Here is a 26,246-nt window from a genome sequence, read left to right as displayed (position 1 = left end):
CCTAATTTCCAGAACTTTCGACTACGTTGAACAAAATGGATATCTCAAAATTTTGATTGGATGTGTTTGGGGAAATGGTGGGCGTGAGAGGGGCGTTAGTCGCTCTCAAATCACTTTGAACTATCGAAAAAGACACTAGCCCTTTCAATTTACAATTCAATTATCCCTTTCGAAGTTTTAAAAATTTCAATAAAGACCTTAGATCACCACAGGGCATAACTTACACCCCTTGCCCAGAGAGCCGTGGGGGGGAGGGGTTGTCATCCTTAAAGACCAAATTTCCCAAACTTTCGTCTACGTTGAATAAAATAGCTATCTAAATTATTGATTGGATGTGTTTGGAGAAAAGATGGGCATGAGAGGGGGGTTAGTTGCCCTCAAATCACTTTTGACTATTAAAAAGGGCACTAGCCATTTCAATTTCAAATCGAATGAGCCAATTTTGAAGTTTCTACAACAACGCGTTATATAAAAACCTGATATACCCCCTGGGAATAACTTACAACCCTTGCCTTGAGGGCTGTGGGAAAGGGGGGGGGGGTTGTCATCCTCAAAGACTTAATTTCCAGAACTTAAAACTACGTTGAATAAAATGGATATCTCAAAGTTTTGATTAGATGTGTTTGGGGAAAATGTGGGCGTGAGAGGCGGGTTATTAACCCCCTAGTCACTTTCGACTATTAAAAAGGGCACTAGCCCTTTGAATTTCTAATCGAATGAGCCTTTTTTGAAGTTTCTACAACATCACCTTCTATAAAAAACCTTATATGCCCTCAGGGCATAACTTACAACCCTTGCCCTAAGGGCTGTCGGGGGCTGTCCTCAAAAACATAATTTCTATCTGGAAATCAACTACGCAAAACAAAATGGCTATCTCAAAATTTGATTGGATTTGTTTCAGGAAATCGTAGGCTTAAAAGGGGTGTTAGTTGCCTTCCAATCACTATCGAAAAGCGGCACAAGCCACTCCAATTTCCAATTGAATGAGCCCTTTTCGAAATTTCTACGACAACTTCTTCGATACGAAGTGCCCTGCTCTAAAGGAAAAAAATAATAGACAATACATTGTGCCAACATCGTTTCTTATATGCCCCCAGGGCAGAACTTAAAACACTTGCCCTGAGGGTTGTGGGGGAGTGCCCTCCTCTTTACTTAGTCCCCGTTTCTTATCTCGTTCTCGAGTGTCCCCGTTCTTTACTTAGGCAGCGCGATCGTGTTGCCTATGATTTATTCAACAACTTTCAATATAAACCTTATATGCCCCAGTGCATAACTTACGACCATTGCACTGAGGGCTCTGAGGGGGTTATCATCCTAAAAGACCTAATTTCCAGAACGTTCAACTACGTTGAACCAAAGGGATATCTCAAAATTTTGATTGGATGTGTTTTGGAAAATGGTGGGCGTGAGAGGGGCGTTAGTCGCATACAATCACTTTCAACTAATGAAAAAAGGCACTAGCCCTTTCAATTTCTAATTGAATGAGCCCTTTTGAAGTTTCTACGACAACGCTTTGAATAAAAACTTTATATGCCCCCAGGCATAACTTACAACCCTTGCACTTAGGGCTCTGAGGGGTTTATCATCCTAAAAGACCTAATTTCCAGAAGTTTCGACTACGTTGAACAAAATGAACACCTCAAAATTTTGATTGGATGTGTTTGGAAAAATGGTGGGCATGAGAGGGGCGTTAGCCTCTATCCAATCACTTTCAACTATTAAAAAAGGCACTAGCCCTTTCAATTTCCAATTGAATGAGCCCTTTTGAAGCGTCTACGACAACGCTTTCAATAAAAACATTATATGCCCCCAGGGCATAACTTACGACCCTTGCCCTGAGGGCTGTGGGGGAAGGGGTTGTCATTCTTAAAGACCTAATTTCCAAAACTTTCAACTACGTTGAATAAAATGGCTATGTAAAAATTTTGATTGGATTTGTTTTGGGAAAAGGTGGGCATGAGAGGGGGATTAGTTGCCCTCAAATCACTTTCGAATATTAAAAAGGGTATTGGCCCTTTGAATTTACAATCGAATGAGCCCTTTTTCAAGTTTTTACGACAAAGATTTCAATAAAAAACCTTAAATGCCCCCAGGGCATAACTTATAATCCTTGCCCTAAGGGTTGTTGGGGAGTGTCCTCCTCAAAAAAATATTTTCTATCTGGAAATCATCTACGCTGAACAAAATGGCTATCTCAAACTTTTTATTGGATGTGTTTGGGGGATTGATGGGCGTGGGGGGGGGACTAGTTGCCCTCCAATCACTTTTGACTATTAAAAAGGGAACTAGCCCTTTGAATTTCCAATCGAATGAGCCTGTTTTGAAGTTTCTACGACAACGCCTTCTAAAAAAACCTTATATGCCCCAAGGGCATAACTTAAAACCCTTGCCCGGAGATTGTGGGGAAGTGTCCTCCTCAAAAACATATTTTCTATTGGAAATCAACTACGCTGAACAAAAAAGCTATCTCAAAATTTTGATTGGATGTGTTTAGGGGAATGATTGGCGTGGGGGGGGGGGCTAGTTGCCCTCCAATGACTTTTGACTATTAAAAAGGGCACTAGCCCTTTGAATTTCGAATCTTATGAGCTATTTTTGAAGTTTCTACGACAACACCTTCTATAAAAACCTTATATGCCCCCAGGGAATAACTTAAAACCCTTGCCCTGAGGGCTGTGGGGGAGTATCCTCCTCAAAAACATATTTTCTATCTGGAAATGAACAAAATGGCTATCTCAAAATTTTGATTGTTTGTGTTTGGTGGAATGATGGGCGTGGGGGGGGGGGGTTAGTTGCCCTTCAATCACTTTCGACTATTAAAAAGGGCACTAGTTCTCTGAGTTTTCAATCGAATGAGCCTTTATTGAAGTTTCTAGGACGACACCTTCTATAAGAATCTTATATGCCCCCAGGGCATAATTCAAAACCCTTACCCTGATGGTTGTGGGGGAGTGTCCTCCTCAAAAACATATTTTCTATGTGGAAATCAACTACGCTGAACAAAATGGCTATCTCAAAATTTTGATTGGATGTGTTTGGGGGAATGATGGGCTGGGGGGGGTAGTTTCCCTCTAATCGCTTTCGAGTATTAAAAAGGACACTAGAACTTTCTATTTCCAATTGAATTATCCCCTTTTGAAGTTTATTCGACGACCCCTTCCATATGAAGTGGCCTGCTCTAAAGGAAAAAATAATAAATGATACATAGTGCCAACATCGTTCTTATATGCCCTCAGGGCATAACTTAAAACCCTTGCACTGAGGGTTGTGGGGGAGTGTGCTCCTCAAAAACATCATTTGGGGGGAATGATGGGCGTGGGGGTGGCTAGTTGCCCCCAATCACTTTCGACTATTAAAAAGGGCACTAGCCACTCCAATTTCCAATCGAATGAACCGTTTTCGAAGTTTCTACGACAACTCTTTCGATACCAAGTGCCTGGGTATGGATAAGAAGAAAAAAGAAAAATAAATAATACATTGTCCCGACAGCGTTCTTTACTTAGGCAGTGCTAACGCGCTGCCTATGATTATTATTATTTTCTTTCCCAGAGGCACTTCATATGGAAGGGGTCGTCTTAGAAACTTCAAAGGGGGCTCATTCGAATGGAGATCGAGAATTCTAGTGTCCTTTTTAAGGGTCAAAGGGGATTGGAGGGCAACTGGCCCCCCCTACGCCCATCATTCCCCCAAATACATCCAATCAAAATTTTGAGATAGCCATTCTGTGCAGTGTAGTTGATTTCCAGATAGAAAATATATTTTTGAGGAAGACACTCCCCCACAACCCTCAGGGCAAGGGTTTTAGGTTATAGCCTGGGGGCATATAAGGATTTTATAGAAAGTGTTGTTGTAGAAACTTCAAAAAAGGCTCATTTGATTGGAAATTGAAAGGGATAGTGCCCTTTTTAATAGTCAAAAGTGATTGGAGGCAACTAGCCCCCCCCACGCTCATCATTCTCCCAAAAACATCCAATCAAAATTTTGAGATAACCATTTTGTTCAGCGTAGATGATTTCCCGAAAGAAAATATGTTTTGAGGAGGACACTCCTCCACAACCCTCAGGGAAGGGGTTTTAATTTATGCCCTGGGGGCATATAAGGTTTTTATTGAAGGCGTTGTCGGAGAAACTTGAAAAACGGCTCATTCGATTGGAAGTTCAAAGGGCTAGTGCTCTTTTTAATATTCAAAGGGATTTGGAGGCAACTAACCCCCCTGTCACGCCCACCTTTTCCCCAGGCACATCCAATCAAAATTTTGAGACAGCTATTTTATTAAACGTAGTTTTAAGTTCTGGAAATTAGGTCTTTGAGGATGGCAACTCCACCACAGCCCTCAGGGCAAGGGTTGTAAGTTATGCCCTGGGGACATATAAGTTTTTGTATAGACAATATTGTCGTAGAAACTTCAGAAAGGGTTCATTCGATTCGAAATTTAAATGGCTAGTTCCCTTTTTAATAGTCGAAAGTGATTCTAAGGCAACTGACCCCCCTTCCACGCCCACCATTTCCCCAAACACATCCAATCAAAATGTTGATATAGCCATTTAGTTGAGAGTTCTGGAAATTATATGTTTGAGCAGGACACTCCCCCCCAGTCTTCAGGGGCCAGGGATATAATTTATGCCCTGGGGGCATATATGGTTCTTATTGAAGGAATGCTCGTATAAACTTAAGAGAGGGCTCATTAGATTTCAAACTGAAAGTTCTAATTAACTTTTAAGCGTCAAAAGATATCGGAGGGTAACCAGCTTCCCCCCCTCAAACCCTTTTTTGCAAATGCATCCAATAAAAATATAAAGATAGCTATTTTGTTAAAAATAGTTCAAAGATCGGAACAAATATTTCGGTGTCAACAGAACTCACCAGGGCCCGGGGGCAGGGGTTGTAAGTTATGCCCTGGGGGCATATATGGGTCTTATGGAAGGTATGCTCGTATTAACTTCAAAGAGGGATCATTTGATTGGAAATTGAAAGTTCTAGTTCACTTTTTATAAGTCAAAAGAGACTGTAGGGCACCTAGCCCCCCCCCTTCACGCCCTTTGTCCCTCAAACCAATCCGATAAGAATTTTGAGATAGCTTTTTTTAAAATAGTTCAATGACCATATAACGAAAACTCAGGGGTCAACACAGCCCCCCAGGGTCTGTAAGGGCAGGTGTTGTAAGTTATGCCCTGGGGGAATATATGGTTCTTATTGAAGGGATGCTCGTAAAAAAACTCAGAGATGGCCCATTTGATTGGAAATTGATAGTTCTAGTTAAGTTTTTTAGAGTCAAAAGAGATTGGAAGGCAACTAGCACCCCCCCCCCCACGCCCCTTTTTCCTCAAATGCATCCAATAAAAATGTTGAGATACCCATTAAGTTAAAAATTTCTCAAAAGTCGGATAACAAAAACTCAGGTTTCGTCACAACCCCCCAGGGCCCGGGGACAGGCTTTGTAAGTTATGCCCTGGGGCATATATTGTTCGTATGAAAGGGATGCTCGTGTAGACTTCAGAGAGGGCTCATTTGATTGAATATTGAAAGTTCGAGCTCACTTTTTACTAGTCAAAAGAGATCCGAGGGCAGCTAGCCTCCCCCCCCCCGCCTTCCTTTTCAAAATCCATCGGATGAAAATTTTGAGATAGACATCTTGTTAAGAATAGTTCAAAGGTTGGATAAGAAAAAATCCGTTGTCAATAGAACCCCCCAGGGCACAGGGGAAGGAGTTCTAAGTCATGCCCTAAGGGCATGTACGGTTCTTATGAAAGGGATGCTTGTATAAAGTTCATAGAGGACTCATTTGATTGGAAATTGAAAGTTCTAGTTCACTTTTTTAGAGTCAAGAGACTTAAACTAGCCCCCCCCACGCTCTTTTTCCCCAAACCCGTCTGCTACAAATCTTGAGATGGCCAGTGTTTTGGAAATTGTTCAAAAAATAGATAACAAAAACACTCCAGAGCCCGGGGGATAGAAATTGTAAGTTCTGTCCTGGGGGCGTATATGGTTCTTATGAAAGGGATGCTCGTATAAACTTCAGAGGGGGCTCATTTGATTGGAAATTGAAAGTTCTAGTTCAATTTTTAAGAGTCAAAAGATATCCGTGGGCAACTAGCCCCCCCCCCCCACACACACACACACCCTTTTTTCCCCAAGCCCATCTGATAAAATTTTTATAATAGCCATTTCATTAAAAATAGTTCAAAGTTCAGATAAGAAAGATTTCTGTGTCGACGGAACCCGCCATGGCCCGGAGGCAGGCGTCATAATTAATGCTCTAGGGGCTTATATAGTTTCTTATGGAAGGGATGCTTGTGTAAACTTCGGAGAGGGCTCATTTGATTGGAAATTGAAAGTTCTTTTTCACTTTTTAAGAGTCAAAAGAGATTAGAGGGCAACTAGCCTCCCCTCGTCCACGCCCTAAATGCATCAGATAAAAATTTTGGGATAGACATTTTGTTAAAAATAGTTCAAAGCTCTGATAACAAAAAACTCCGGTGTCGACACAACCCCCCTGAGCCGGGGGGTAGGCATTATATGTTACGCCCTGGGGACATATATGGTTCTTATGGAAGGGATGCTCGTATAAAATTCCTATAGGGCTCATTTGATTGGAAATTGAAAGCTGTAATTCACTTTTTAAGAGCCAAAAGTGATTGGAGGGCAGCTAGCCTCCTCCCACACTCCATTTATTTTTTTTTCCTAGAGGCACTTCATATAGAAGGGGTCGTCATATAAACTTCAAATGGAGCTCATTCGATTGGAAATCAAGAGTTCTAGTGCCCTTTTTAAGAATAAAAAGTGATCGGAGGGCAACTAGCCCCCCAAGCTCTTTTTCCCCAAAATATATCTGGTAAAAAATTAGAGGTAGCCATTTTGTTAAAAATAGTTCAAAGATAATATAACAAAAACCCCTTTACGTATGATCTTTTCGTTAAAAATAGTTCAAAGATCAGATGAGAAACTCCTGTGTCGACATCCCCCCCAGGGCCGGGGAAGGCGTTGTAAGTATGGCTCTGGGGGCATATCGGGTTGTTATGGAAGGTAAGTTCGTATAAACTTCATAAAATTCAGAGATGTTTCATTTTAATGGGAATAAAAAGTTGTAGTTTATTTTCTCAAAGTGAAAAAGATCGGAGGGCAACTAGCCTCTCCCGCCTTCCACGTCTTTGGGTGTATCGGATGGATAAACCCATCCAATAAAAATTTCAGGTGACCATTTTGTTAAAATAATTCAACCATCAGATTTTAAAACTCTAGGGTCGACACAACCCCCCTGGGCCCATAGGGACAGGCGTTATAAGTTATGCTCTTGGGATATGTATGGTTCTTATAGAAGGGATGCTCGTATAAACTTCAGAGAGAGCTCATATGATTAAAAGTAGAAATTTCTAGTTCACTTTTAAAGAGTCATAACAAACCAAAACTTAATTTAGTCCCCCCAAAGCCCTTTTTCCCCAAACCCATACGATAAAAATTTTGAGATAGCAGTTTTGTTAAAAATAGTTCAAACACCAGATAATAAAAACTCCGATGTTGACACAAACCCATTTTTTACTTTGATATTGTTACTTTTATATCAGTTTTGATACTTTGGAATTTTTAAAAACTTGAAATTTTTTGCAATCAAAAACGAACAAAAATTAATTAAAAAAACTTTCCGAAAAATAAGTTTTTCAAAGAAAAGTAAAGGCCATTTTAAACTTCAGCTCAGCAGATACAAATACCTTTTAAAATCAAACTCTAAACGACCAGAAATTACTATTAAAAAATAAAAGAAACCAAAAACGAACAGAAATTAAATGAACAATCATAGCAAAAACATACACCAAGTAATAATATAAATTAATAAATAGATCTCAAAGCGAGTAATGCTTAGATTGAATATGAGTAACAAGCTTAAAACAAAAAAAAAATTATTTTCCTATTGAAGTATAAATGAAACTTAAAACGAACAGAAATTAAATAAACAATCAATGAAAACAAACATACAATACATGTTAATGTAAATTAATAAATAAATTTTAAAACGAGTGAAACTTAAATTGAATATGCAAATCAAGCTTGAAACTAACAAAATTCCCCACAAAAAAGAGTTTGGGTATGACCTCCTTCTCTTACTGTAAAAGTCTAAAGCCTACTGCGTCATTGGCGCTTTACTGAAAACTAAATGCGTCTTGAACAGTCTTGGAAAGTATAAACAACATCAAAATGAATATTTGATGTATAATGATATTATTGTTGAAAGATTCATCAGTTCAAGAATTTATTTAACTGTAATTGTATTTTTATTTTCAATACTGTAAGAACTGGAAAAGAAAATATTTGTAATATAATCCGTTTCCAGTTAAGCACCAATGACGCAGTAGGCTTTTGGTTTTATTTACAGTTAGGAAAGTCCAAACACTTGTTTGTAGGGAAACTACATTCGTCTTTAACAACTTTAAAAAGAGCTAATAAATTAAATTGAATATTTGATGTATAATGATATTAATTGCTGAAGGCTCATCAGTTCAAAATGTTATTATAATTTTAATGTTTATTTTCAATATTAAGTACAAAAGAAAATATTTGTCATAAAATTGGTTTTCAGTAAAGCGCCAATGACGCAGCAGGTTTTAGACTTTTACAGTGAGAGAAGGAAGTCATACCCAAACTCTTGTTTGCGGTGATTTTTGTTCGCTTCAAGCTTGATTTTCATATTAAATCTAATTTTCATTCGTTTTAATATTTATTTCTTTAATCACATTAACATATATTGTAAGCTTATTTACACTGATTGCTTATTTGATTTCTGTTCGACTTAAGTTTCATGTATACTTCAATAGGAAAGTATTTTTTTTCCTTTTAAGCTTGATATTAATATTCAATCTAAGAATTATTCGCTTTGAGATCTATTTATTCATTTATATTATTACTTGTTGTATGTTTTTGCTATGATTGTTTATTTAATTTCTGTTTGTTTTTGGTTTCATTTATTCTTTAATAGTAATTTCTGGTCGTTTTGAGTTTTAATTTTAAAAGGTATTTTTATCTACCAAGCTTAAGTTTAAAATGGCCTTTACTTTTCTTTGAAAAACTTATTTTTCGGAAAGTTTTTTTTAATTAATTTCAAACAACAGGCTGTACGAAAAGTTTGGTTCAATCCCCCTTTCTAGGACTATAATGAGAGAAAGTTTGAGATGGCTAGGGCACGTTCTGCGGATGAAGGGTGACATTTTACCAAAGATTGGCAAACCGTATAGGGCTAAACGGAAAGCAGGTCGTCCGCGGTTGGGGTGGGAGGATGTCTTAAAAAAGAATTAAAGGAAATGGGAACTTCCTGGGTGTGTGTAAAGAGGGAAGCTTTTAATAGATTGGGGTGGAGAAGGGGCGTGCGTAGCTGTGTTGGCCTCAGGCGGCTGGATTCTACGGTGAATTGTTAGTAAGGTAATTGAAAGTAAGGAATAATTCGGCTCAATAGTAACGGAAACTCTAACAAATGGAATTCGATATCAATAGACGTATTAAAAGAATTTGCTTTTTGTGCTTATTCTAAATATGTAAGATTTATTAAGTATAGTGTTATCTATCAAAGGCTACGAGCCTGAGAAAATTTGCCTATTTTTCGAAAAACGGGGGGAGACACCCCCTAAAAGTTAAGGAATCTTATTTCAACGTATCAAAGAACCCTACTATAAATGGTGCAAGCTCCCATCTTCAAAAATGTGGAATTTTTTTTTTTTTTGCAATAACAAAGATCACAGATGCCTGTTTATTTGTTTTGTTTTTGTTTTCCCCAGGGGTGATAGTATCGATTAATGGTCCTATAATATCGATAGAGGGCTCACTCAAACCGAAATTAAAACTCCTAGTGCCCTTTTTTGTTACTAGAAAGATTAAAGGTAAGTAATCCCCATCTCACGCCATTTTTCCAAAAAAGACGTCCGATAAAAACTTTGAGATAGCCATTTTATTCAGCATAGTTGAAAATTCCAAAAGCTATGCCTTTGGAGATGACATAGCCCCACAAAGTCCATGGGGAAAGGGCTCTAAGTTGTGAAATTGCCCATAGTTTACGCATAGTATTTGGTAGTGGGAGTAGGATTTCTTATTGAGGGGGATTTTCCGCGGGAGAAATTCTCCATGGGGAATTTTCCATGGGAGCGAATTTTTACGGGAGGAGGGAGGATTTCCAGGAGAACAATTTCACGGCGGGAAGATTTTTGGCACGATTTGAAAAATGTACAGAAATTGAAGGCTTTTTCAAATGAAAGTATACTAAGGAGAATTTTTGAGGCAGAATCGTCCGCAAAAATTTTTCTAGGGAGCCATTTTCAGCGAGGATGGAATTGTCCGGATGGAATTATTTGGAGGGGATTTTGCGTGGGAAGAAATCTCAATGAAGGATTTTGTCGAATGGGTTGAAAGTTTCCACGGAGGGTATTAAAAATAAATGTTGCCTTAAGATTAAATCAAAATGCACTGTGTTAATGCTAATTCCTAATAAGGCACGTCAGCAGTATCTCAAGAACGAGTTAGGGTATTATGTTCAAACTTTTGGGGCTACTTCTGCTCTTAAAATTTAACCAAATCAAAATAGCGTAAGTGTATCCAAGCTATCAAAGAAAGCTATCAATCCAAGGTATCAAGTTGTCCATTTCAGGTCAACTAGAGGAGGTATGAAACTAAATTAAACACTACTATTTGTGTCCAGATTTTTAAAAGGGTGTATGTTGCTAAAAATTGCTGAAATTTTTTCTCCAGCATACAAATAGCAGGCCAAACTATAAAGTCTTACAAAAAAAAGAAAAGATTTAAAGTATTATTCTATTTTTCCCTGAAAAGACTATGTCAATATAAAACGAAAAAAATTAATTAAAAAACTAAAAAGTAAATAGATGAAACCCAAAACGAACAGAAATTACAATAAATAATCGAGTCAAACTCAAAACGAGCAGAAATTAACATAAGTTGGGCTCAAAACCCCTATGCCTTCCCAAGGCCAGAACATAATTCACACTTTACTGAAAAAAAAAATACAAATGAATTTGCACGGTCAGTTTAATATAGATGTATTGATACTTAGTAATCAAAATGTTAACATTATTTGATTTATTGAAGTTATAAAAGTAAAAAAATTTATATTTTTTTCAGTAAAGTGCAAGTTTTGTTCTGGCCTTGGGAAGGCATGGGGTTTTTGAGCCCAACTTATGTTTATTTCTGCTCTTTTTGAGTTTGACTCGGTTATTTATTGTAATTTATGTTCGTTTCGGGTTTAATTTATTTATCGATGCTGATTTATGGTAGTTTCACGCTTGGTAGATTATTTGATTTTATTTTTGTTCATTTTTTATTTAATGGAGTTCTTTACTTTTCTTTGAAAAACTTATTTTATGGAAAAAGTTTTTTAATTAATTAAGGAAACGGAAAGTAAGTGAATTGCAATTATTTGATAAAAAAAAATGTCTGCACTTTTGTACGCCGATGATATAGCTTTATTGGCAAATAGTAGAGAGAATCTGCAGCATGTTAGAGAGTGTAGAAAAACATTTAAAGGAAAAGAGGCTGGTTTTAAATCTAGAGAAGTCAGCAGTAATGGTTTTTGCAAGAGGAGTGAAGACATCTGCAGAAAATTTTACTTACGGGAGGGGAGTTATAAAAGTAGTGAAGGAGTATGGTTACCTAGGCTGTAAACTTGTTTCAAATGGTAAGTGGACAAGAAACATAGGTCTAAAGTCAAGTAAATATAAAAGTTTAATTGGCATATTCTTAAAGAGTTGTATTAAGGATATAGGAGGAAAGGATATCAAGCTACAAAAGCGTATTTTTGTAAATAAAATAAAACCTGCTATACATTATAGGGCAGAGATATGGAGAAACGAAAGGGGTGTGGAAATGGAGAGGATAGAGCTACGTTATCTTAAAAGATTTATAGGGTTAGATAAAATGTTCAATTGCAGTGTTATAAAGGGTGACCTGGGCCTTTTTCGCCTAAGAAATAAACGGTTAGTACGCATGGTAGGTTATTAGGAAAAAATTATTGCTATGCCAGATTATCGGTTAACGAAAAATGTTTTCAATGAAATGCTATTGGATAAAAGAAGAGATTCTTGGCCTGTGCAAATTAAGAGTATACTAGACAATTGTGGGCTATCAGGCTGGTGGAATGATGGCATTGGACACGGGGTGGAAACAGGATTGATTGCAAAAACTGTGGAAAAAGTGCTACAAGATCAAGACATCCAGGTTTGGCAAGAAGACAAGGTGAAGTCGCAATCTCTTGGAATATATAGAAAAACTAAAGAAGCCTGGGGAGAAGAAATATATCTAAAATTTGGGCTCCAAAATGATACTTTAAATAGGTTTTATCAGTAAGGGGCAATTTTATGCCGCTTGGGGGGGGGGAGAAGAGAGTATTTATGGAGGGTTAAGGTACGGAATGGTCCCGTCACTTGTCGCATGTGCGGGGAATCTGAAGATTTAGAACATTTTATGCGTTATTGCGAAGAACTGAAGGTATATAGATGGGAAATTTTTCTCCTGAGAGGTGGAGGGAGTACAACCTAGATTTGTATGCTGGCTACTCCATTGACTAATTGTCATTATTCTGATTTTGCAAGATAAAAAAAACATGCTTGGCTTGCGAAAGATTAGAACTTGAAATGTGAGGTCTTACAAATTTAAGTGGTGTATGCTAGATATGAGTTTGTGTTATGTCCTTAACCATCACCTTATCACACCATACTTTCTTTTTCAGAAAGCAGATTTGGCTGTCGGCTCGATGACAATAAACTACGCAAGGGAAAATGTGATAGATTTTACCAAACCATTTATGAACCTTGGAATCAGCATTTTATTTAAGGTAAATGTTCAAGAAGTTTTTCAAATCGTATCATCGATAGGTGTTTATATCTGATGATATTTCGTAGTCTAAATTACCTCAAACATAGCCTATGACCTGCAGAGTACTTTTGACATTTTGACGCATGAACTGAGTCAGCTAAGAATTCCACCACTACTACTAATAACAACTCACTACACCATCAAGTCTTCTAAGGCTAGCACAACTGAGCAGGCTCTTCTTCCACCTTCATGTATACTTCCCACTTTAAATTGTCCCATGTAGTTTCAGTTTACTTTCTTATGACTAATTCCAATTCCATTTGGAGACGACCACTTTTCATTTTTAACCCTTAAGGATGGCCAAAAAGCACAATAATTGGAAATCTATTATATTGTTTCTGTTAAACATGCCCTACCGACTTTAACCTTCTTTTTATTATAGCCCTAGAATGCGAAATCGGCCCTATTTTCCGTGAAGTTTATTGTTTGATATATGAGTGAAAAGAGTACCTAAAACCCCTGAATAACCTTACACAGGGCTTACGTTTCAGAGCCATATTGACCACTGTCATTGCCCTGGCTTCCAGGATTCTAATACTGGTTCAAATAGTTATTTTCCGATACTTTGAAACTTTTTCAACTGCGAAGAGGCACCCTGTGCCTTGGCTATTCTATTTTTTATGTCTTTATTACTGTCACCATCGTCAATATTAATACTACTCAGGTGAGGAAAGATATCCACTTAATCGATTTTCTTGTTACCTAACATCCCCTATTCACTCTAATTTCTTCCACCCTAAGCGATTTAATCTTCTTAACATTTATTTTCAAATATATATTACATGCTGATCCCCCAAAGCTTCCAAAGATTTATTCATTCTGCTAACATCCTTATCTAGGACACTCAAATCACTTGCATAGTCGATATCTAGGAGAGTTTTACTTTCCCATTTGACATCATGTTGTTCTCTTTTGCCCTGTTCCATAAGACAAAGTCCATTAAAATAATCCATGTAAGCAGAGATACAGCACATCTCTGTCCCTGACTCCACACCAAGCCAGCTATGAGCCTTAACTCCTGCCTCAACCCCAGAAATATCACCCCCTTAAATAGCACTAATCATTTTAATGTTCTTGTCACTTGCATCATACAAGAATCAGACCTTTAGTATAGATCATCGGCAACAGCGTACGAAAATTATTAAGCGAGCTAGAATTATTTTTAAGCTTTATTTTATGTTAAACAAAGAATGTCCTGACCGTCCTGGCTAAGTGGGCGTGCGCTGGGTTGAGAATTCTTTGTCCAAGGGGGAGATCCCTGGCGTGGCCAGTTATTTGGTTTGGGACGAGGGTCAGTGGTGTGACTCTGTAAGCTTAGCCAGAGTCGACCCAGCTCTAAATGGGCACCTGGAGAAATCTGAAGAAGGTAAGCAGGAAGGGTGTGCGAGAGCACAGTATGGCTGGCCCCCAGCCCCCCATTGTACTTCCTGGCTGAAGGGCCACGAAACGGAGATTAGCATCGCCGGTTTGGACCTTAAGGGTCTAGTGCCGTCATACTTACTACTTTACTTAAACAAAGAATGTAACACTAGCTGCTGTTGATGAGCGTTTCTTGTGTAACTACAGTCCATCGTAACTACAGTCTATCCAAATAATTTACCCCCCCCCCTATGTGCAAATATATAGCCTAAATTATATAATTAAACAAAAATACTCTGAATATTTCGGTCCCACGTCCGGGAGCCTTTCTCAACGGAAAAAAAGAAAAGAACAAAATGAAACAAAAAATGTTCTTTTTAAGAACCTTAACTTACATCAAAATAAAAAAAAAAACACACAAGAAAAAAACAACAAAAGGAAAAATATAAATAAATAGGAAACAAAACTCACATATTAAATAAACACTTCCATTCGCTGGCGTATAAACAAAATTGAATGTCTATACTGATTCAAACACGCCTCCTCACAGTATATGAATGGAAATATATTAAATAAACAGTTCCATTCACTGACGTATAAACGAAATCGAACGTCTATATGTGAGTTTTGTTTCCTATTTTTTTATATTTTTTCTTTTGTTTTTAATTTTTTTTTTTTTTTTTTGTTTATTTTGATGTAAGTTCAGGTTTTTAAAAAGAACATTTTTTGTTTCATTTTTTCTTTCTTTTTTTTTCCGTTGAGAAAGGCTCCCGGACGTGGGGCTGAAATATTCGGAGTATTTTTGTTTAATTAAGTGTTTATTTTATTGTATTCACTGCTTTATAAAAATTAAAACCCGTTTTTCTTGCTTAATTTTTCTTAAATGGAAAATCAGTGTGGTCTAAGAAATTGAAAACAATTCTATCTAGGTATATGGCCACTAAAAAATTACAGAAGAATAGAGAGGAAATTTTGTTAACTAAAAAAAAAAAATAATAAATAAATAAAAAAAAAGATATCCCAGTATAAAGTAAATGTAATGTTTCATTTAAGTGTTTTTTACAAGTGTTAAGTTTTTTTTTTTCAATGACCGTTTTTCAAAGTATGAAGTACAATTATTAGGTTAATGTAGTGTTTCATTTGCGGGTTTTATGATGATCGCTGAACAAAATTTATGTTATTTGTGCCTTTCATTTATGTTATTTTACTGTGTTCATGGCCGTATATTTGGCTTTAAAATACACTTATTTATCTATCTATCTAATATGAAGAATTAGTGTACCAAAAACATATTGCATGCAGACCAGCTATACTTTCCCCCCTTCCCTTTCCCTCCCAATGTGCAAATATAGAGTCAATTTTTTTTTTTTAAGTAACGAAGAAACCAGTTTGTTCTCGAGTTTTACATCATCGTAATCTTGAGTCAGTGGCGTGTAACACACAAGCATCAGATTTTTTCATAGAGAGAGAACTTTAACGTAAAGAGTGAGGTCTTGAGGAGGAGGCAACCCCTTTCATATATGTATTAATTTCAGGTCGTTTTAAGGTTTGATGCTGCTCCTCACTTTCAGTTGAAAAAATTTTTTTTTATTTAATTACTTACAGATAGTATTTGTTAATGCGAAACATAAGTTCTTAAAGAAAAGTAAAGAGCCTCATTAAACCAAAAATGAGCAGAAATAAAATCAAATAATCTTCAAAGTAAAAACTATGGAGCATAATAGAAAAAAATTGAAAAGATATAAAATATTTTGTTAATGAAAAAAACTATGTCAATAAAAAATGAACGGAAATTAATATAAAAAAAGTTTTTCCACGAAACAAGTTTGTCAAAGAAGAGTAAACAGCCTCGTTAAGCCAAAAATAAATAGAAATAATTTCAAATATTTTTCCAAGCGTAAAACTACCACAAATCACCATAAATAAATGAATTGAAACCAAAACGAACAGAAATTACCATAAATAACCTATTCAAACTCAAAATAGCAACAATTAGCATAAGTATGGCTGACAACCCCCACATCTCCTCAAGAACAGAAAATAATTTGTCCTTTACTGAAAAAAAATACATATTAAATGTTTTCACTTTTTCACTTTAACAAACAAAGAAGTATTAAGACTATAAGGAATAGATATCAGAATATGTATATCAAACTGACAATATACGTTTTTTTTAAGTTAAGTGCATATTATTTTCTGTTCTGAAGAAGACCTGGTTGTTGTCAGCCATACTCATTTTAATTTTTGCTTTTTTTGAGTTTTTCTAGGCCATCTATAGTAATTTCTGTTAGTTTTGGGTTTCCTTTATTTGTTAATGGGGATTTGTGGTAGTTTTACACTTGGAAGATAAGAAAAACAAATTCGTAGAATTTGACAACGCTTTCATCCGTAAAAACTTAAACAATAAGAATTTGTTGGTTCCCAAAGCCAACTATCCTTTCAGAGGAAAGCTAAACCTTCTTAAACTTTTTGGTGGCATATGTTTTAGCTTAATTTTGATGATTGTCCGCCTATATTTTTTTCTTCTTCAATTTTTTTTTTTATTCGGAAAAAATTATAGCAGCATTAAAACTAAAAATGAACAGAAATTATTACGTATATGAGAGGGTCCCCTTCTCGTCAATACCTCGCTCTTTAAGCTAAAGTTTACGCTACAGAGCTATTTATTTTAATTAAACGGCCTTGGTGATTCAGGGGTCATTCTTAAAGAACTGGAACGAAATTCAAAGTTTAGGATAAAGACAGAGGTATTGACGAGGGGCAAACCCCTTCGTATACGTAATAATTTCTGTTCGTTTTAAGTTTTAATGTTGCTCCTTATTTTCAGTTAAAAAAAATTGTTTTTTTTTTTATTTAATATTTCATCAGGATTAACCTAACTTCACTTCTTGGGTGTGTTTGGTTTAATAACAAGTACCATATAGGCATCCAATCTTCGTTCGCGTTGAACTGTCTGCAAATATATATCCAGGTTGCAGTAGTAGATAGCAACCTACTAATAGACGATCATGTAAAGAAGCAGCGTTCATAATTCCCGTTTGACGAAGTTGAACCATCCTTGGTCGTCGGTAATGGCCCAGTAGTTAAGATGTATTTATTGTGTTTTTTATGTGTTTGTTTTCACAGTTAGTGTTTATTTCTTTTTTTTTCGTTTATTGCTCCGTCTTTTCCTTTCTTTGTGTGACTGGTTTTCCCATAAATAATAATAATAATAATAGAGGCATGTTTATCATACCTCTCAAATAAAACACGAATTTTGTATTTGTAAAAAGAAATGTATTTCGTTCAGGAAGGTGGAAATTTTTTCCGCTTTATGTTTCTTTTCAAAACAGAAGCGTTACAAATTTTCATCTCATCCAAGGAATTCCCAAAAATGAATACTAGACTAATAAGACCTATCTATCATACATATTCAGGTTTTTAATATTCTCTTTTTCTGTCTCATAGCAGCCATTCATATTCGGGTTTTAATATTTCTTTTTTTCATAGCTCATCACAATTTCACATTACATTCCCTTAAATTGGTGAATGTTTTCCGTTTTCCTTGCTTTTGCTGCCAAGTATGATAAATAAATATCTCAGAATCTAAATGTATTTTCAGCGATAATCTGCAACATAGGGATTAGATCAATTTATCACAAGCTGGAATTGTAAGTCATTTAAATTAATGAATGAATATTATTTATAACGCGCTATACAACAAAAGAAGAATAGGCGGAGTAAACCAACAAAAAGAAGAGAATGAAGAAACTAAAAAGGAAACTTCTTATCAACATATAAACTGAAAACAAAATATATTTTACAAGACTTTAAGGAATAAATAACAGTATATATATATATATATATATATATATATATATATATATATATATATATATATATATATATTATATATATATATATATATATATATATTATATATATACATATATATATATATATATATATATATATATATATATATATATATATATATATATATATATATATATATATATATATATATATATATATGAATTAAACTGTCAATCCACATTTATTTGTTTTTTGGTTTTTTTTTTCAGTAAAGTACAAATTATGTTCTGGTCTTCAGAAGTCATAAGGGGAGTCAGCCCTACTCATGTTAACTTCTGCTTGTATTGAGTTTGACTCGATTATTTATTGTCATTTCTGTTCGTTTTGGGTTTAATTTATTTATTGATGCTGATTTGTGGTAGTTTTATGCTTGGTAGATTATAAGACTTCATTTCTGCTCATTTTTGGTTTAATGAAGTTCTTTACTTTTCTTTGAAAAACATCAGGTTTTTCAAAGAAAAGTAAAGATCTGCATTAATGGAAAAAAAAATTTAAATTAATTTCTGTTTATTTTGTATTGGCATAGTCTTTTTCATGAGAAAGGAACAAAATATTTTTAATCTTTTCTTTATTTCTATAAGAATCAATATTTTGGCTTGCTATTTGTAAGTCTTTCAGCAATTTTTAAGACCATACACCCTTTTGAAAATTTGGACTCAAAGAGTATTGTTAAAATTTAGTTTTATACCTCCTTAAGTTGACCTGAAAAATAAAATTTAATACAACTCCCCAAAAATTGTATCTATGCTCTTTGACAACTTGAATACATTTACACTCTGTTAGTTTAACTAAATTGTAACAGCAAAGAAGTAACAGTAGCAGCCTTAAGACTTTCAACTTAATACACTTAGTCGTTTTTGGGAAATTGCTAAGATGTTTTATTTGCAACCAGCATACACACAGGCCTTTTGATTTAGTTCTAAAGAAGCATTTAGTTTTAAAACCAAATGGACAGATTGGATAACTATGGGGGGAGAGTTGACATACCCAGTATCTCTAGAGACATAGTTACTGAACGGTTAAACTGTGCTGAACAAAATGGTTGTCTCAAAATTTGATCGGATGTGTCTGGAAAATTGATGGGTTCAAGAGGAGGACTGCTTGCACTCCAATCAATTTTTACTGCTAAAAGGGTACTAGAACTTTAAATTTCCAATTGGATTAGCACCTTTAAAGGTTTCTATGATATTGTTATCTTTGATAGCGCTGCGCTGCCTGTGGTATTGCTTATATACCCTTTTGAAAACCTACATGCATATATTTTTTTCGCTTAATTAAAACTTCCCCAAAACGTTCCCTAAAAGTTTCACGTCAATACCCTTTGCGTTATTAATTACAGCAATCGTAGTAGTAGTATTAATACCAGATAGATAGTGCCTTCGGGCTAGTTCGAAATCCCCCACAACTTGCCCTGAAAAGTCAAACTTAATAATGTCAGCAGTTCTTGAGATATTGCTGGCACCCTTTTGACAATTTATATGCTCATAGTTCGTTTTGAGTTTGTTCAACATCCGCCTAACTATTACTTGAAATCGTCACCTTAATACTCTTAGCTTGCACAGTAGCAATAGTTGTAGTAGCAATAGTAGTATTAGTAGCAGCATGCACATCATACCTTTGGTTTCTTCAACATCTCCCTTAACACACGCTGAAAGTTTCTAACCTAATACCATAAACGGTTCCTGAAGCATTGCTGATATATCCTCTTGACAACTTTAGTAGAAGCAGTCTAGCCTTAGTTATAGTAGCAGTAGTGGTAGTAGCAGTAGTAATAGTAGTAGCAGTAGCAGTAGTAGCAGCAGTAGTGTGAGTAGAAGCAGTAGCATTAAGATGCGAATATTGTCTTTTGGTTTGTTCAACTTCCCCTATAAAAAGCCCTGTAAGTTCCAACTTTACACATCAAACCGTTCCTAAGATGTTGCTGGTTCGCCCTTTTGACAACCTGCCTACAGACGGCATGATGTGATATGTTTCATCTTCCTCCTGTAAAATTTTCTGGAAATTTTACCTTCACACCCTTAGGCATAGTTATAATAGTAGTCACAGTAGCAGTAGTATTAGTGCTAGTAGTTCCAGTAGTAGTATTAACTGTAATAGCACTAGTACTAGTACTAGCAGTAGTATTGACATTTTGGATTTTGGTAAGTTGAACATCTCCCTCACGAAGTCTTGGAAGTTTAAACATAGTGCAATTAGCTGTTGCTATGACAGCTGTTGCTTTGACATTGCTGATATACCATTTTGATAACCTATATGTTCATATCCTTCCTGAAATTTTCATCTCAATACTCTTAATCTTACAACTAATTGCAATTGAAGTATTATTTGGTGTAGTTTAGTAGCAGTAGTAACGGTAAATGCCCCTGGGGCATAACTTAGAGCCATTGTCCCTGGGCTCTGGGAGAGTATCTCAGCCTCGGTATTTTTATATGATCTTTGGACTATTCTGAACGAAATGGCTATCTCAAAATTCCGATCAGATGCATTTTTTGAAAAGAGGGCGTTGGGGGGAGGGAGCCTAGCTGCTCTCTGATCACTTTTGACTCTCACAAAGGGAACTAGAAAGTTCTATTTCCAATCAAAAGAGCCTCCTCCAAGGTATATACGACCACCCATTCCATAAATCCTTATATACTCCCGGGGCATGACTTTCAAAACCTGCCCTGAGGCTATGGGATTTTGTGTCAACCGCGAAGAAACTGTTTTATGATATTTGCACTAGATAGTCGCCTGGAAAAACTGGATTTTGTACAAAATGGCTGTCTAAAATTTTGTTCGGATATATTTGGGGAAAAGAGGAGGTTGGAGAGCTAGTCGCCCTTCCGTCACTTTTGACTCTCAAAAAGGGCACTAGAATTTCCGTTTTAAAATCGAAAGAGCCTCTTCCGAAGTTTATTTGACCATCTCTTCCTTGAAAATCTTATATGTTAACAATAGGCAACTAGCATAAATGATAGCCCTTGCCTTCAGGGCTCTGGAGGTTGACATCGCCAAAGACATAATTACTGGACTTTTCAACTATGCTGAACAGAATGACTATCTCAAAATTTTGATTGGATGTGTTCTGGGAAATGGTTGGTGTGCATGGGGGGGGGACTGGTTGTTTTCCAATCACTTTGACTCTTAAAAAGGTCACTAGAACTGTCAATTTCCAATCGAGCGAACTCCTTCACAAATTTCTACGTCAACTCCTTCTATGCGAAGTGCCTTGGTCACAAAAAAATAATAATAAATAAATAATACATGCTGCCCGCTTCGCTCTTAACTTAGGCAGCGCTATTGCGCTGCCTATGATAGAATATGGTCTATACTATGAAAACATATGCGTTACGGTCTATATATTATACACTTTTTTTTACTAAATGATATTTGGTATTGAGTTTTCTGTTATTTGCTTTCCGGCATTAAATAAATGAAATAAGGCTCAAATCTCCGGGAATACTTTTTTTTAATGTAGTTATTTGTATAAAAATCCATTTATTTTTGTTACTAAAACATGCAGTAAATTATCGTTAATAATTTCTACCTTTCATTGGCTAAATTAAACTTTCGACATAAGATATTATTTTTGTTTTTAACAAAACACAGATGACCCTTCAGCCTTCCAAGGCCGGGGTAAGGTTGAAGAAAATACAGTTCAAGCCATTCATTTAGTTTTCATTAAAAGGGAAATGAAAACTTTAGCCTTTTCAGGCGATAAAGGTGTGGCAATACCGCCCTAATTTGTGTCTATTGAAGTTTTGATTCCTTTAACTACTGCTACTACTACTACTGCTACTACTATTACTACTACTGCTACTGCTACTATCAACAACACCTCACAACGACACAAGGCTGACTGAGGTCAATACAGCTGCGATCAAAGCTTCAATCTACCCACCCCAAAAAGTTCCAGTTCCTTTAAATCCTCCCTTATGACATTTTCTCATGTCATTCGGGGGCTACCTGGCCACAAACGGATGGCCATCTTTGTGCCAGATTTTTTAGATGTCTGTGATCCACTCATAATTACTATGGCTCATTTTAGATTGATTTTATAGCCCATTGTAAGTTTCAAAATTGTTCTTAACTTTTCATGGATTTTTTTTTATTTATTTAGTGTTTCTAGTAAATCAACTGTAACTGAATTAAATTGTAAACTCAAGCACTGATAAACTATTCTACTATGCTGCTGTTGTTTATCACCATCCTTTTGGGGATATTTTCTCCAAGCTCCTTGGGAAATTAGAATCTTAACTTCTCGTCACAGTCTTTTAAAGACAAACGAGGAAAAGATTTTATCTCGTCCACTTAAATGCTGTCAAAAGACAGGATTAGTTAAAGCTTTATTGGCAGTTTTAGAATAAATTTGTTCTTTATTGCAACAAAAGATCTTAGTTTTTAAAAAAAAAGTATAAGGAGAATTTATCCCTATTGCTTAACTTCTGGTAAATAGTCAGATACTTTGAATGTAATAAAATTACACAGAATTCAATATAACAACATTTACTAATGTTTTAGTTACAAACCTAAGTTATCTACTCCTGTCGAGAGACAGTACTGCTGGGGAGAGAAAATTTAGTTGCGACTTTCTTAAGATCATATCCCGAATTTTGTTTGCTTTGGCATGGTAAAAACATTATATATTATAATAAGTCTATATATATAAACCTATTAACCAAAATTTATAAATGTATAGAGCTCACGAAGTGATAACATTCAAGGTTTGGTCGGGTGCTATTGAATTAGCTTCTTAACAAAGTTCATTAACTACTTTCTAAGGCAAATATTTTAGCATATATTTCAATGATTGAGAATTTGATTGACAAACGCAGTTATTACCAGGATTTAACTGAGTTTTTTTTATTATTGTTTTCCTCTTTCGGTATATTTTCCAATTTCTTTTTTCTCAGGGGTTGGGGCGTCCTTGGTAGCACTCTTCAGCTGTTTCTATAGACGTCGCTACAAATTGTCTTCCAAAACTGTTTTTTAAGGGGATTGAACCCATTGTGTGAAATTTGATATCAGCGAGGCAACGGGAACTAGGAACGTTCTACGTTCGTTGTATATAGAATCCTATGATTACTTTCTTGCTGTTAAAGTTGATAATGGCCTTATCTTTAATCTTTATTTGCCGACTGAATGTCATAATGATACGTCTGAGTGCCTTTTTGCTCTTGCTTCTGAAAAGTTATGTAGAAGCCTTTCGAGCGTTATTTCTAGTAATTCTGCATATCTAATTGTGTTGGAGATTTTAACTATAGCCTGAGTGTTCTATCTGCCACTCTTCACTGATTAGTGGAATGTTCGATAATCATTTGTGTATCATTCATAAAGACCAAGATTTCATATACATTCACCGTTCCTTATTCACATCCAGCATAGACCATGCTCTCGCTTCCCTCTCCTTAGATGTCTCAAAACCGAAGATCCTTGGTGATTATTTAATATTGAATCACCTGCCTATCATTTTCTTTCTCGTCAAATAAAACTTCTCAGATACCCACTAGGCACCCAAATTGGGCATTAATCAACCCTGAAGTGCATTGGGATAGTGTTTCTACAATCCTTTCCAAGATTAAGATACCAATTGTCGTGCTAATCAAGCAGTCACTGCTGCCCACCAAGAAAAAACGTATTCTTCTTGAAATTTATTGTGCAAAGATATGCCACGCTTTACAATATGCAGAATCTCATGCTGATCCATTGAAGTGTCGCCATCTAGGAACTGTTCCTAAGTGGCATGAAAATCAAAGCATTTCCCAATCTTGTAATTCAGTAAAGTTTTGACTACATCTATGGATTGAATGCAACTGCCGACGGTCCGGTCCGGTTAATTCCATCCACATCGCAACAAAGAAAAAGTTTGCCAAGAAACGGCAGAACCATCGCAAGCGAATCACAGAACAGACAGCAGAAAAAATAAAAGATAACCCTCATTTGCTTTGGTCGACACTCCTTCCAAGGATCCCCAGAACTTCGCTTTCTGCTGCTGATGCTCCTCTATTGAATGGTATTATTTCTATGAGGCTAAATCCTCTCCACCAGAGATCCTTCTTGAACACAAATATGTTGAAGAGTTTGGCCAATTTTTGCATGCATTTCCTGACTCTAATTATACAGTATCATTAACGTCTATAGCTGATGCTATCATGCACTTTAAGCCAAAACTGGTACGAGGCATAGATGGAACTCACGCTCTACATATCAAAAATGGTGGTCCTGCGTTAAGGCGCATTTCACGTTACTGCTGTAGATGATTCTTACACAAGGTTTGGTTCTGTCAACCTTCTGTGTGGGAGATCTTTCTCCTATTCCAAAAAAACGAAACACATTCAATCAATGCACATCTTTCAGACCTGTAACTGTATCAAATAGTTTATGCAAACTTAATGAACTACTGTTCATAAAAGAGTTTGAGGAAAAAATGTTACTCACCTCTACATTAATTTGGCTTTCAAAATGGCACTGGATGTGCAGACGCCCTTGTGGTTGTTGCTAATGCTCTTCTAGATGCTTCATGTACAGGTTGTTCACTCGCCCTGGCGCGTCACGGTGTTCAGCACACCTCTGATTCTCTGATCTACTCCTTATGCTTTTAAGGACTGCTGAAAGACGAGTAAAACCGGTTATCATCAGATCTCAAAGGGATATGGATGTTGAGCTACGAGTCCGACTTAAAACTCCTCTCAAGCATAATGAAATGGCAAGGCCACTGAATAGAACTGTACCAGTTAAGAGTGGAGCCAGGCAAAGTACCAGTGCCTCACCTTGTTATTTCAATAATTTTTTCCTCAAAGCTCAGGACCAGTGTGAGATGTTTCGCGTTCTTTCTGGCCTCAGTATCTCCTTAGTCACTTATGCTGCTGACATTTTTAAAATCAGCCGAACTTCGGTCAACATTTCTGAAACTTTCAAAAAACTGCAAACAGAATACTTAAAATCTGGTCTTGAATTTAATGCTGAAAAAATGTAGAACATCTTAACTGGAAAGGCCCACTTCCTGATAAAATCACTAGTGGAAATTCAAAGATCCGCCCTCTGACCAAATCGTTTATTTTGGTATTCCCATCGGAAATGCAATTTCTCACACTCATCGTCTCTTAACAGAAGGCACTGCACTTCATATGGTTCCATAGTCTCTGCTAAGCTTAGTTTCAATCGCCCTTATCTGGCAATGCTGTGCAACACTGTTGCTCTTCCCCACATCCTTTATATTGCACCCTTCTGGAAGATTCTTGTAAATGCTGATAAATTGAAAATCCGCTCCACTTTCTTTCATTTTGCAAAATATCTACTGAGATATCCAACTTGGACACGCAGTTCAAAGCTCATTAATAGGCTTCATATAGCAGATCGGCTATAGCCGTTGCTAAACTTATGGACAAACACAACTGAAAGATTTCAAATCATACTTGGAGCCAGCTTCTTCAACAATAGTTACGGTATCATAGCTGCATAGTGATCTTTTACTTTTTTTGTTTGTTTTTTTTTCTTTTTAGTGCTACGTCATTTTCTGTTTGTATAAACACGGGTTTTCAATAAATGTTAACAATAGTTAAGTTGCGATTATAAAATAAAAAAAACAAAAAAAAACACTAGTGTGTATTAAAAGCTAACTTCCAAAAAAATTATCGTGAATTTACCTTCAACCACATACATGAAATTCGCATACATATTTCCAGAAAGCTGAGACACTAAGCTTTCTTAACGAGTGAGCAGCTGTACCCTGTTAAAAGCAGCACTTATTAACCGGGCCCTTTTCAGTGGATTTTGCCGTATTTTTCTTTATAAATGTAGATGTCAGTTGGTCCGAGCATGTGCGCCCATTCTTGGACCTATCAGACCAAAAAAATGTGGATGAAAAAGATAGAAACAAGAATAACATATGCATACAAAATGAACTGAATGAAACACTCAAATGGTGAGTTCAGAGTTCAGAGTTTTTATTCACCGATAAATACAAAATGGAAAAAACAATACTCTTATTCCCCTCGAAAGGCTCCATGGCCCGGGATACAAGGGGGATAAAAAAAAAACACAATATACGCAACAACCAAAACAAAAAATAGAACAATAGCCAAATAACAAACACGGTTAAACAAAGAACATACCTGAGGCCTTGCAGTCAAAGCACAAAGAAGGCAACCATACACCCTGATATAAACACTCAGGGGAATGATGTAACG

General features: G+C 36.1%; 1 protein-coding gene across 7 annotated transcripts in view; it reads left to right on the top strand.

Annotated features, from left to right (window-relative positions):
- LOC148954888 (glutamate receptor ionotropic, kainate 2-like) overlaps positions 1-26,246 on the top strand; it is a 453,254-nt gene that overhangs the window by 381,685 nt on the left and 45,323 nt on the right. For all 7 annotated transcript variants that reach the window (XM_089099042.1, XM_089099050.1, XM_089099034.1 and 4 more), the window contains one exon: positions 12,719-12,823. In XM_089099042.1, the coding sequence (XP_088955168.1) occupies positions 12,719-12,823 (105 nt within the window). The remainder of the gene's footprint in view (positions 1-12,718; positions 12,824-26,246) is intronic.

This window comes from Artemia sp. Qi Xiang Cuo, chromosome 2 (assembly GCF_049724085.1).
Source record: "Artemia sp. Qi Xiang Cuo chromosome 2, ASM4972408v1, whole genome shotgun sequence".
Classification (NCBI taxonomy): Eukaryota; Metazoa; Arthropoda; class Branchiopoda; order Anostraca; family Artemiidae; genus Artemia; species Artemia sp. Qi Xiang Cuo.
This window is presented reverse-complemented; position numbering and strand designations above follow the sequence as displayed.